Source organism: Anastrepha ludens, chromosome 4 (genome assembly GCF_028408465.1).
Source record: "Anastrepha ludens isolate Willacy chromosome 4, idAnaLude1.1, whole genome shotgun sequence".
Lineage (NCBI taxonomy): Eukaryota > Metazoa > Arthropoda > Insecta > Diptera > Tephritidae > Anastrepha > Anastrepha ludens.
This window is the reverse complement of record NC_071500.1, coordinates 454,680-468,231: the sequence shown is the minus strand read 5'-3', so window position 1 is coordinate 468,231 and position 13,552 is coordinate 454,680. Positions and strand designations below refer to the sequence as shown.

The following is a 13,552-nucleotide window of genomic DNA, read 5'->3' as shown; positions in this document are numbered from 1 at the left end:
GCTAACTCAGGTCAGTGTCGTTCGAATTTTTTCAACTAAACAAAAAGTAGTGAGAAGTACGCCAAGCATTTCGAGGCGGTATTTTATACACGCATTCGAAAGGGCCGAAATTATCTTACGCTGCGGCTGCAAAAGTGATTAAAAAATCAAAAAAGTTTATTGTGATGTGGAATCAGCGGTATAAAGTGTACAAAAATGTTGATGACTTTTCCGAGCGCCGTTTGAAGCGGGACCCTTCTTTGCGACTACACCAAGCACGCACAATTAGTGCTAAAAAGGGAATGGATGTGAGTATCAACACCATCGAACGACAACTGAGGAGGCGACCGTCCCACATCACCAAAACCACTGCTCTCAGAAAAACACATTGAGAAACAACAAAACAAGAAAATGGCGTCACAGTAATGGACTGGCCTTCCCAGTCCCCAGATGCCAACCCCATTGAAAATGTGTGGGGAATAATGAAAACGCATCTTACCGGATAGCCAGTCCACGATTTAAAGCAACTTGTGCGTCAAGTTCGCAAAATTTGGTCCTCTTTGTCTACGAGCTACGCAGAAAAGCTGGTTCAAAGGCTATACTCGACAACAATGGAGACTACACGGCTTATTGAGTAATTGCGACTCGTAGTTTTGCACATAATTTCACGTAAATAAAAATGTAAATAAATATCTTTCATACTTCATGAATTATTGCGGTTCCTTTTTTCTGTCACTGACTGTAAGAATTCTTAAAATACTTTTAATACTATTAGAAAGAGGAGGCATTTTTTTTAAATTGTTATTTTCCGGGAATGAGCAGTCAGAATGTGCAAACCACACTCTTCCCTTCATGGCCAGGTGAGGTCATTCACATGAACATTTTTGAAATCCAAGGGTCACATGGTTACCTGGACAAATCTTCTTACTTTGCTAAACCCTTCATGTTAGGACCAAGTCAATTCTACACCTTAAGGATGAAATTATAAAATTTCTGCACTATTTCTCGACCACAATATTGGTAACTGATAACGAACGCCGGTCAATTGCCCAATAATATATAAAAGATTTGCTAGAATCGTTAGTGATCCGGCTTTACCGTACACCATCGCAGGGAAGCCAGGTAAAGAGTCAAGTGGGGAGATTCCATTCTACATTGATTCAGATATTTAGATGCCTTAAATCGAAAGCACGAGACCAAGAGAACTCACGTATTTAACAGTAAATCGCTGTAACAGTTTAAGCCACCCGATCACAAACAAAGAACACACTGAAATATTTTTCATCGTTCAAGAGCTTCGAGTTACTAAGAATTCCTTGATAAATGTCAGAAAATGGATAAATACTTGGAAACAATTTTAATACAGAAACAGATTGCCCGAATCGAAACATTTAATATGAGTAGGACGTTATTGGACTGTTATGACAAGGGAAACGTCATATATGTACGTGCAAACTAAGCAGATAAAGGGAAAGCAAATTCCTCACCATAAAAAATAGTTGCTAAAGTTTTGAAGTCACAATTACACAATCCACGAATTGCAAAAACAAAATTAAAAAACGTTTCGGTAGAGGATACTTAATTACAAGAGCAGTCTTATAAATGGAAAAATTGAGCCATAGTAAGTAGTGACGCCATCGAATTTGACAAAGGGCTACCAGATCCCTGGTTCAAGAAAAGTATGTACCTTCGGTCCAATCAAAGTAGAAAAAATGTAAGCCCAATAATTTGTGTCTAGACCGCAAAAGAAAAAAACAAAAGAATTAAGAAAGAATGATTAATTTTGCGCTTAACCGCAAAATAAGGAAAATATTAAAAATTTAACAAATCCGGAAAAATAAAATAAAATAAAACTTAGTAATAATGAACTCAAATTAGATTTAATAACCTGCAACATATTGCGCAGGTTAACAATTGCTAACACACTAACAATCACTAGAAGAAGAAGTACATATTTTGCGAATATGAAAAGGCAAAAAGTATGAAGAAAAAATTACTAATCCACTAACAGCAGTAGAATTAGAAACAAGATTGCATTTGCCGTCCGTCACTGCTAACGTCAGCCAATAGCGGTTTTCATACTCTCCACTACAAGACTCCAATAGTAACCATCCAAAGTGGAAACGGTTGGATTTTCAGCGGGTCATTCAAACATCAACCTTCAACTATAATACATGCACGAAATTTGAGCCGCTTGGTAAAATAAACTGACCAGTTCCTGGTGCTGCTCTACATTAACCAAACGATGAGACGCCTCGAAGAATTGATGGGAGACACAAGCAAGGCAGATTCACTCCTCCATCGATGGGATAGGCACAGCATGGAAATGGCTAGGTCCCTTTATTTGTTGAATATCATCAGGGCGCACACCACAATAGGAAGTATATAATATAACTTCTATTCAAATTTGGGGTTCAGAATTGTCCTAAATTTGCGATCTGCTATATTTTTGGCAGAGTTTACTTTTTACTAGCTTATACCCGTGGGTTTCACCCCACATTTCTATCAAAAAGTATGCAATGTAAATAAAACAACTTTAACTTTTTTAAGTCAGTTTAGGTATTATTTAAAACGATCGGATATACGACATTTTTTGTTATATTATTGAGTATAAATAAAAAGATTTTTCGGTGCGCCAACTCTGGAGCAGGCTACATATAATTAGCCATGGGTAAAACATGAGTTGGTTATATTGCTGCACTGTTTACTTACCGATAAAGCTTTACCAATAAGAGAATGCATTCAATTCAGCAATACCTCTATCGTTGATAATATAAATTCGTTTCTATATCAAATGGTCTAACCCCCATTTTTCTCTAAGCTCATATTTTTTCTAGGAGTACTAAATACTAACTTCATTAAACTTTTTACAAATTTTTGGTATTCTACCATAAATGCGTCCAGTGATATGCAGTATGAAAAATCCCCCTTTTTCGTTTTTCTCAGTTTTCTTGGAGGGGTTAGGGATTAACCTCATATAACCCCTTCCCAAATTTCATTGGTCTAGCCTAAACACTTACAGAGATATGGACTATAAAAAATTCCAGTTGTATGGGAGGTGCCATGCCCTCTTTTTCGTTATACGCAGTTTTTCTGGATGTGGTAAGGATTAATGTCATATAACCCCTTACCAAATTTCAGTAGTCTAACGTAAATACTTCCAGAAATACGGACTGTTAAAAATTCCATTTGTATGGGAGGTGCCACGCCCCCTATATATATCAAAATATTTTTTAGCCCATCACCATCCCGGTAAGGTATCCGGGTCGTGTTTCAAATTTGGTTACGATCGGTTTATGCGTTTAGGACGCAAGTCGATCTATAGATACATACATAATTTGAATTTTATATATTATATATATATAGATGATAAACAAAACGCACCAGACTTTTCTTTCACTTGCTAACCGACCCCAATTGAAAATTCTAAATGAAGCCAAGACCTTCTCCACTTGGTCCTTCCAACGCAGTGGGGGCCTTCCTCTTCCTTTGATATTGCCCTTGGAACTAGAGTGTTTGCGTCCACTTTAGGCGCTAAATTCTGCAATGGAGATTCTTTCTCACCATATGTCCATAGTCTTCTCGAAGAGATCAACTAGCTAACAGAGACACCTTCTCAATTAGGAGTCCGGACATTCCAGATATATGTCCTCAAACCATAGTCCTTAAATCGTTTACCGTGTTCGTCATCAAAGAAGGGTGTTTCATCTGAGGGTATGCTGTTCTGTTCATTGAGCTGTTTTTTAGGTGGTGAGTCCCGAACCCAACGTACTGACCAGTTTCGCCTTCTCACATCGCCCCCCAACGAGAGTCGGAAGCTACGCAGAGGATACTTCGGTGAAATCTGGATGTTGTAAACTACTTGAACGTGTGCAGAAAAATCGTCCTAGCCACTCCCGAGTTAATAGCGAGCAGAAACTTCTATATACGGAATCATCATCCCTCGTACATATTAGTAAAATTTTATCAGCGTTGGCTGTTGATTTTTAGAATAAAACAAGTTATGTCTATGAGAGTTATAACTTGTAATATCAGAACGGAAGGACAGAAATGACAAGCGCGTATCAATAATATTTATTTTGCATGCAAATGAGATGGGGAGCAATGTGTGTAACAATGTTTTGCCAGATGCGAGTAATATGTAAATCATTAAGGAGATTCGCGCATTTTCGCGTGCTGCTACCCATTTTCTAAACTTGTTTCCGTCGTAATTCTTCAATGTACTGACGGACATGCATGGCTGAATTCTCATTATTCTGAGCTTTTTGGCATATGTTATGTATGTATGTCTATATCTATTTCGATTTCTTTATGATGTAAAAAACAACAGCTGTGCGAATAAAATTGTGCACATTTAGAATTTGGACGAAGCATTTAAATTTCGGCTTTCGCAATCACTAGTGTTTTGTGGTGAGCAAATAAGGTTAAGAGCACCTTGGATTTAAGTCAGAAATATTTCACACTAATTAGTAATGTTCCCATTTTGACTACTTCAAGTTGATATTTGATTTCGGATTCGCTTTTTGAAATATATTGTCTAATAAAATGAACCCGCCCTAATGTGCTCGTTCGTACATACAAATATGCAAATATATCCAATATTTTTACATTTATCTCTCTGCAGACTGGGCTTACCAAAACATAAACGAAGTAAAATTTCTGTTGATGAATGAATGTTTTTGTTGTTGGCGTTAAATACAGCACGAAGTTGCCTAACAAGCAGCAAGCAAAAAGTAATTCAAAAAGCGAAAATAAGGTGGATTTGTTGATTTGTTTTGAAGTTCAAGTTGAAGGTCCGCAGTAAGCGACCAGTCGTGAACTTACCAGTTTATGTTGACAAAAAGAAAACACACCTGCGATAGAAAAATACTTCCGCTTTCACAAAGTGGTAGAGTGGTCTTCTATTTCATCTTGCATTTTTGCTACATTTTTATTTGCTTTGTCAAGCGCATGCAACGGTCCATACTGCAGTCCACTGTTCACTGGTATTGGACAATGCTTGGGGAATGGAAATTGTACCAAAACGTATTATAAATTCCATGCAACGCCAAAATATTTCACAGTTGGAGTGTAACGTATGTGCAGTGCAGTTGACGAATAGACAGTAAAAGTGAGTAATTCAGTGTCCAAAGACAATGCAATACTTTGTCCGTATATTCACGTTCAGCATTTATATGTTAAATTCGTGCTATACCATCAAAGTGAATGAGTTGTCCCTTAAAGCTTCGATTGATGAAAAAGGGCTTAATACTACTACAACATCCCCGCCCTACCGCGTATCGGTACCGAAACCGAAGCAACCGTCAAATCGAGTGCCAGCCCATCTGCAAGGCATTCGATACGTTTATGAAGACTCAGATGATGTGATTCATATAATTGAGCCACCGCAACATTTTCAGCTGTTGAAACGGCTTATTAATCGAACCAACGACCAACGGAAGGTAGGAATTACTTGGTCAGAGTCAACGAACCAAATGCCAATGCCAACGGTCATAAAACCCGCCACCAACAAAGCATTAAGTGCATCAAAGTTGCAAACGAAAGTGAACAAGTTACCAGGGTTTATAGTAAGACAGGCGCACCAGGTGAAGCAACAGATCGGAGGCATAAAAGTAAACCGACCAGTGACATTGCTTCAAACGTATAAGCACAGGCGTAAACCTGTCGGTAGCAACGAAGACTCTACTGATTTAATGTCTAGTGAGACACAGGTGCAGCAGTTGCCAATTTTGTTAGCATCGTCAGCATTGCCGCGAGATTTTTTAACGTCCGTTCGAACAACCGAGCGAGTGCTTCAACAGCAGCCACAACAAAGACAGCATTTGCAACGTGTTACGCATCGTCAAACCAAACGAACATCTCACACAGTAATCATAGGGCAAGTTCATGAGCTTAACAAATTTCAACAAGGCAGTGATCACAAAATTATGGAGGAAAAATGGCGTAGAGCTCGTGTCCGTCGAGAAACAAGTGACATATCTGGGCTTGAAGGATCATTGGCAGGAGCTCGAAGGGATGGCAAACAACCGTCTGCGTTGAACGTCCTTAAAAATGCAAAATTAGATATACAGAAAGGAACCAGGCTACTTCTGCATTTGGATGACTTATTAAAGAACGCAAATTTATATTTGCCAGATGAAGGAGAAGTGGTGGACTTGACTGCGAAACATAGCATAAGCAAAGAAAGGAATTTCGAGAGAGTAACTCAAAGTACGACATATCCTGGTGCCTTCGACCTGCGAGAGTTCGTGGAGAAATCATTAAATGCTACGAATTTGTTGAAGGACAAATTTTCTCCCAAACGCCGAAATGAAAATGAAAGACGTAGGATGTACGTAAATAAACAATGGAACATCCCAGAGGACATAAGCACAACCAAATCTGATCGGTATACTACTGGTGCTCTTCTCTACGACGATGTCATGACCAATATACGAAACATGCTGCAAAAGAAAAATCTTCAACTCCTAGAGGACCAGCAGAACAGAAACTTCAATGCAGCCACAGTGCCGGTTGATCTTAGTAGTTCCTCGTCCTCTGTACTTATCGACAATGGTGATATGATAGAAACGAAGAAGTTGTACGAGTACATCAACGATCTACAGCGTATGGTAAAGCATTTTCCAAATTCGGATATTTCAACGGAGCCCACATTAGAAGTTCAGAAGCCCACGAACATGACAGATTCAACTGACAGGTTCTTCATTAACGCAAAGGGTTCGATATATGGAGCTCGTTTGGCTTCCAGGCCAAAACTAAGTACCTCACTTTTCCATCGCTTCCCAGATATTCCATTGGAATGAGGAACAATTGCGAGTCACTAAACGCTCTTTTCTCCTCGCGCAACTCTTGATTAGGCATTTAAAAACAAATCTGTATGCTATATGTACTATTCGACCACATGTTCACAAATAGTTTTGTTTCAATATGCCACACATATAGTATGTATATCTGCATGCACAAATATTTCACAAAAACAATATAAATACATATTTACCTAACTTTTTTAATTGGACTCTAAGCAACTTTAACGGCAGTTCATATAATTTAATCCAATTTAAAATAAAAAAAACTTTTATCATCTATAAAACATTTAACCTTTTTGTTTGAATAAAATTATGTGCTAATAATTACATTAAGATTTTGTAAGTTAACCTACATAAATATTTCATCGATAGGCCGTAACAAATAGATTTAAGGAATTTTAATGGAGTCTTATCGGCACAAAATTTGCTTAAACGAACTATTCCGAAAATGTGTTTGCGCTGGTAGTTCCGAAAACGAGAAACTGGATTTATGTAAGGTATAAGTATATTCGAGAAGTTTGTATTTATATTATAAAAAAATATCTCTTTTAATAATAAAATGTTCCTGAAAATGAATTTTGTGTAATTTACCAATTTCAGATTCACCCCGTTAATCACATAGAAAGCGTGATTATTGATTGATTTACAATGGTACAAAATTACCGTTATATGGACTATGAAATATCGTTTTTTCAGTTTAGAATGATTTTCCACTTTTCAATACCCAAGTTGTTTAGACGTTAACCCATGATCGTATGAATGCAGTTCTCACGCTGGCTTTGTTCATGGTATTTGTTATTTAATATTAGTATTTCTGAATCTTCGGATATTTTTAACTATGTTTGGTATAGATGGTGATGAAAATGTCAAGTTAAATACCATTGATCCTGAAACGATGCCACAATATCATGTCAATAGAAAAATATCCCAGATGAGAACGCATCCAGGCGTCTCAACCTTATGTGCGTAATCTTGCGTCCAATCGGAACAACATGAAGACGCGAAACAAAAGGAGGAGGAGTTCCGCCAAAATATCTAACAAAGGATGTACGCGCGATATTTATTTATAGGTAGGTATATATTTTTTCTTCTAGTCAGTTTTGAATAAGAGTCAAATTAAATTTCTGTATAGGAATTATCTGTAATTTGTTGGTATATCAGTGAGACAAAGAGACAAGCTGCGTTCTCAAAATTGCTCTCGTCTGCTATAGAGAATACAGATGATAAATTAATTTTTACTACTATATGTATGAGGTCGTTGAAAGTTAAACGTATTTTTTCTGAAAGTTGTAGAACAACATTCACAAGTATTAATTTAAACAAGTGATGCAGATCAGTATATCGCATAAATTATGAATAAATAAATAAATTACAAAATGGAAGCTAATTGGGATGTAATATTAAGTTTTCATTAACAAAGAAGAAATTGTTTCAAAGACTGAATAAATAAATAAATACTGTCAAAAATCTTGCCTATTTTGAAGAGCTCAAACTAATAAATAAAACAAACAAAGGGTTAGTTGATAAAAACATGTAAAATTTTAAAGTTATAGAAATGACATGTTTTTGTTAGAAATAAGCCTTTTCCTTTCTTGCACTTTTCAGTTCGTGACACACTGTGAGATGTCTGCTTGGTTAATTGGAATCGAAGCTTCCCCATAAAGATCATTGGAGTCCAAGCAGAAAAAACATGGGAATGAAGTATATTATAAATTACAAGAAATTAACAATTTAACAAAAATCACAATTAATGATCGGTCATGCATAAAGCAAATTATTCAATTTGGCCATCGACAGCAGCAGCAATTATATTAGTTGAAATAGACACGCAAGCTTTTTTACCCCCCATCATTAAAGGAAATGCCTACAAACATACATATACAATATAAAATCACAAGACGGTGCGAATACACAAGTACTTGCGTGGGTCACGATGCATCACAGAACATTTCACCCTTGCCCTGCGGCCGTTTCAGCATTAAATACCCGCAAACACAGTGGTGATGTGCAAAAGTCGAAACCTACCAACACCGGCCGCTGAAACCTTGAGGAGGTTTGTAATTAAAAAAAGTCGTATTTCAGTAATTCTCTTAATATCTCCATTGTTTTATGATTTTTTTCTCTTACAAAAACATTACTTGCCGCTTTTGTAAGAAAACTATTTTTTGTTTCGGTGCCGCTTGCTAAAAATAGTCGGTAAAAATGGCATGGGTTGAGCACCTATTATAAAAGCGACAAACAATCATGATTTAAATGGCAGTTGTGATTGTCAAACGGGGTTTGTTACATAATCGGGCGACATAAAGTCTCTAAATCGAATATAAACTTAAAGGATTTTGCGTATCATGAAAATGAAAAGTCTGTTAATATTAAAAAACGTTTCGTTTGTGGTAGTATTGTATGTATTCTCAATGCTGATAAGTGCAATCGAGTCAGTGCCACATCCAAAACAAACAGAACAACATGCAATTTCAGCTAGAGAATCATATGACTTGAACATTGGTGCCGGTGTCGAAAATGAAAAGGATGATTTGCAAGCCTCCTCCTCGTTTGGTTATGGCTACTATTCGTATCCATATTTAGGTGGTGGCTACTATGGTGGACATTATCCTTCCTATGGTGGCATTTATGGATTAGGTGAGTTAAATATTTCTTAAGTTATGACTAAATATGTCCATTTATCAAAGTTTTTTTTAACTCAGGTTATCCCTATTATGGTGGCTACTATGGCGGTTATCCTGGTTTCCATGGTCATTACTGGTAGACAGGCAGACAAAAATAAATGAGTGTGAATAAGCATAAAATGAACGGTACTCTTTAAGATAATTCATATTTTAAATGTATGCATATTTTGCTTTATAGCTATCTAAATGCATAGTTATACTCTATTTAAAATAAAAAATATGTGAAAAAATATGGATAAAAAAACTTTTATAAGTTGTTATTCGCTTTTTATTTTTGTTCTCAAATTAAGAAATTAGATAAGATACAGAATATGCTTGGGGCGGTGGAGCACAACACTGAAGTGAAGATAATAAGCGTTTTTGATTCCATAGACTTCGAAAAACTACATTTAAACTAACCTAGCGCAGATTATAAAATTGAGTACGCTCTGATCGGATATATCTTTTGGGCTGAACATCTACAAATAAGTCAAGCGGTGTCGGTGAGCCAACTTCCTGGTTATCAAAAGCTTGTGAAAAAACTCTCTCTACTCAACGACACCTGCATTTACGTAGACCATTTATTAGAATAAGCCAAAATATTTGAGGTTGTGTGACCTTCTTTGTAGTAAAATATTACAGCTACATGAACAATACGTTCGAAAAATCTGTTACTAAAATATATTATCTTATTGCCAGGGGATCATTCGAAAACTCCTGTCCACATTTCACACTCCATCCTAGCCGAAATAAATACTTAGTTAAATTTTATGCAAAATGCGCTGCTGTGTAAAGCTATGGTATGTTGTTTTATTGTAATAATTAATATTATTTGCTAATGGCCTCAAGCTAAATATTTACACAAGATTAGATCTATTCCTAATTTAAAAAGAAACTAAACTAGTTTCGGAGCAATAAATTAATGAAACTATTAATTATGGTTTAACTGCGGGAATCTGTCGTCTCTGCGAGCACTTCCTCAGGTCAGATTACTTTAATTGCTTTTGTTAGTTAGTAAGCGTATTAACTTGCACACCGTTCTTCGGATTTTGGAATCATTTGTATTTAAATCAGCTGAGAAGAGTTACGTTAGACAGTAATAATATTTATGATGGTAAATTCAACAGTCAGTAAGAGCTAGGCATAATTAATGGCCAAGTACCATATTTTCGAATAGCTTCAAATAACCAAATAAATCTCTTAGAATTTAACATATAAATGGTACAAACAAATTAATATATACTTTAATACCATGAATTTGAAAGTTCTCTTAAATGTTGGATATTATTTATTACTTTGCCAAAACAGGGCAATTAGTTACTTAAAAATGAATGAAGTAGAATATTTCACATTTTAAAGCAAATGTGTTTGCACACAATCAGATCCATATATTAGGTAATTAAATTAATGTATTTAATTTTTTATCCAGTCAGATTTAACATTTGAAATCAGCTGATCGAATTAGCAATTTCCTGCTAATCACTTATATAATATATTGTTCCAAAATGTTTTCATTGAAAAAATGATTGAAATAAGGGGACAAAAGAATTGCCTTCAGCGAAACTAATACTAACGTTAATTTCGAAGGTGAGTTGATGACTTCTCGTTGACAATTATATTGATTCCCTTGCACTCGTATAATTATTAATTTCACCGCTCAACTTAAGATGGGCACACGGTGTTAGTATAAAAGGCGAAGTATAAAATTGCATGTAACACATGGGTTGAAATGTCGCGGGCCCAACACATAGATGGCATTCACCTCTTTTTCTGTTAGTACTAACCTTATAAAGACATCTGTTAAAATTTCATGCAAATCTATTCATTAGTTCGAGAGTTATTGCGCTAAAAGTGACAGTACTTTCGTTATTTTCAAAACAATGGTGTAAAAATAATTTTGTGTTTTAATTTTACACTGTCTCTTGATGAAGAAAACTACCGTTCAAGCAAAGCAATGACTTTAAGGGGACTCCGCTCCATCACAAAGAGCAATAAAACGATGGGTCGCTGACTTCAATCGTGTTCATGGAGACACCGATGATGAACAACGCAGTGGACGTCCAAATGAGGCGGCAACACCAGAAAACATCAAAAAACTCCACAAAATCGTTTTGAGTGATCGATAAGTGAAGTTGTGTGAGGTAGCAGAAATCGTATAGATATCAAAAGAGCATGAACAATAAAAACCAATTGCATAAGCTTTGACTATAAGAAAGCTCTGTTCAAAGTGGGTGCCGCGTTTGCCCACTGTTGCCTAAAAGCAAGAATGTGTTGATGATGGCAAAACTACATGAATTGAACTTCGCCAGATTTGGTTTCAGGCGACTACTGGGTGTTTGCAGACCTAAAAATGATCGCCGGGAGAAATTTCGCTTTAATGAAGACGTTATCGCTGAAACTTTGGCCTATTTTGAGGCAAAAGATAAATCGTTATACAAAAGTGGTATGCTAAAGCGGCGCTGAAATGCTTGCGTTGTTTTTGATCGAAATTACGTTGATGAATGAAACTAATTTTCAACAAAACCAAAACTTTTCTTCGTTAGGCCCGGGATATTCGCAATTATTGTTTTAAACTAGTGAAATTATGACTTAGTTATGGCATAACTAAAAAATCATATTATTATTATTGACTTTGGTCGCATCCGCAACTTTGTCACAACTATTAAAATATTTTGTTATTGCAAAGAGTATGTGTCTTATGTACATATGCATATACATAGACGTGTATGTATACTTTTAGATTTTCCATATACATAGAAATATTAGAAACATTACACTTCTTGCATCAGCTGGTTATATTTATCTTCTGATTTATGGCATGTGATCAGCTACAGAGGGACATATTTGATAAAAGTCTTCGATTGTGGAGGCCTGCGATACTGAGAATGAGTTGGTTAATAATTAATCAATAATCGTTGCTGAAAGGTCATCGACATTTGGTATTAGATACACTCATATGCTTTTATTATCGTGAAAGATTATTTCCTTTTTTTGGATTTTATTTTTAATTTACTATTTCTTCAAGACAATGTCCCTAAATTAGTCGTCAAAAACAAACAAAAAATACTATAAATTACCGCCTAACAGCATTATATGTCCACAATTATAAATTGAAACATTAAACGTTATGTTTTTCTCCTCTTAATACTGGTATCAATGATGTGATGTTGTGCGATTATGCCTAATTAGACAACAACCTAGAGAGAGACAAAATTCTACATGCTTAAAGACGCCTAAATTACCCACATGAAACTCAAAATATCTGCAAAACAGCTGAGGCCAGTGTTTTTAAACACGACATTTTAGAAAAATGCTCACGGCTCTTGTGTGAAGTGCCGGTGATTCTTTGATTGCCAAGGCTGACATCGAAAATGTTGGAACGTTGCAATGTTTATACACAGTACAGATGTCGCCTTTAAATTGCGTGTAAGTATGCAAATGTATAGAAGACATAAATTTCATTACTGATGCACAGGTAACTTTGGTAGCCTGTATTGGTTGCATTTTGTATACATTTCGAAATGCTATACGATATATTGCCAACATTTTATTAAGCGGTTTTGTGAAAAACTATACTTCCTACAAATGCCGAATGATAGATGACTTTTAAGAATATGTTTTTATGACGGGAATACTTGTGGGTTCAATGGAATGTAAGATTCATCCTTCAAGTGGTATATTTCTTAAAAGCTCTTTTAGGAACTATGTACTTCACAACAAAGTACATATTATTCTTATCTTTACCTCAGACATTCCTATTGTTGCCCCTGTTGTCACGTTAGTGGAGTGCTCGTTGATTACCATATTGGCTTCGTTATCCACTAGTAGTATCGGGCTTACTGGGTTAAATCTATTTGATGCTGTTGAGGTTGTGAGAAACTGATTTTTGGTTTTTTTTTTTATGGTGATACTAACAATAAGCGAATGTCAATGCTTCGAACTTGTCGATGAATGACAACTTCGGCCAGAAAATTTGGCGCAAAAAAGCCGAAACTTGGCCAAACAATTTTAAATTTTTTTTCTTTCAAAATTTTGTAAAATTTTAGTTTTTGTATCATATTTTAAATTTTCTGTTGGAAAAATTTCTTTAAAATATTAATTTGC

The 13,552-nt window shown here is 35.8% G+C and overlaps 2 protein-coding genes across 2 annotated transcripts; both read left to right on the top strand.

Moving 5' to 3' along the window:
- The first annotated feature begins 5,153 nt into the window (after positions 1 to 5,153).
- On the top strand, positions 5,154 to 6,803 carry LOC128860670 (uncharacterized). Its single transcript, XM_054098326.1, is given in 1 exon segment — positions 5,154 to 6,803. A coding segment is annotated over 1 exon segment (1,650 nt).
- Positions 6,804 to 9,081: 2,278 nt separating this feature from the next.
- LOC128859537 (sulfur globule protein CV2) lies at positions 9,082 to 9,617 on the top strand. The gene is made up of 2 exons (XM_054096438.1): positions 9,082 to 9,422; positions 9,488 to 9,617. Exons 1-2 carry the CDS (start codon positions 9,131 to 9,133, stop codon positions 9,547 to 9,549), a joined length of 354 nt encoding a protein of 117 aa, XP_053952413.1. The 5' UTR covers positions 9,082 to 9,130; the 3' UTR covers positions 9,550 to 9,617.
- The last annotated feature ends 3,935 nt before the right edge of the window (positions 9,618 to 13,552 follow it).

Excerpts from the sequence above, each read along its gene's own strand:
- LOC128859537 (XM_054096438.1), top strand. The coding sequence starts at position 9,131 with ATGAAAATGAAAAGTCTGTTAATATTAAAAAACGTTTCGTTTGTGGTA. Across the intron at positions 9,423-9,487 it reads TGGTGGCATTTATGGATTAG|GTTATCCCTATTATGGTGGC; the intron begins GTGAGTTAAATA and ends TTTTTAACTCAG.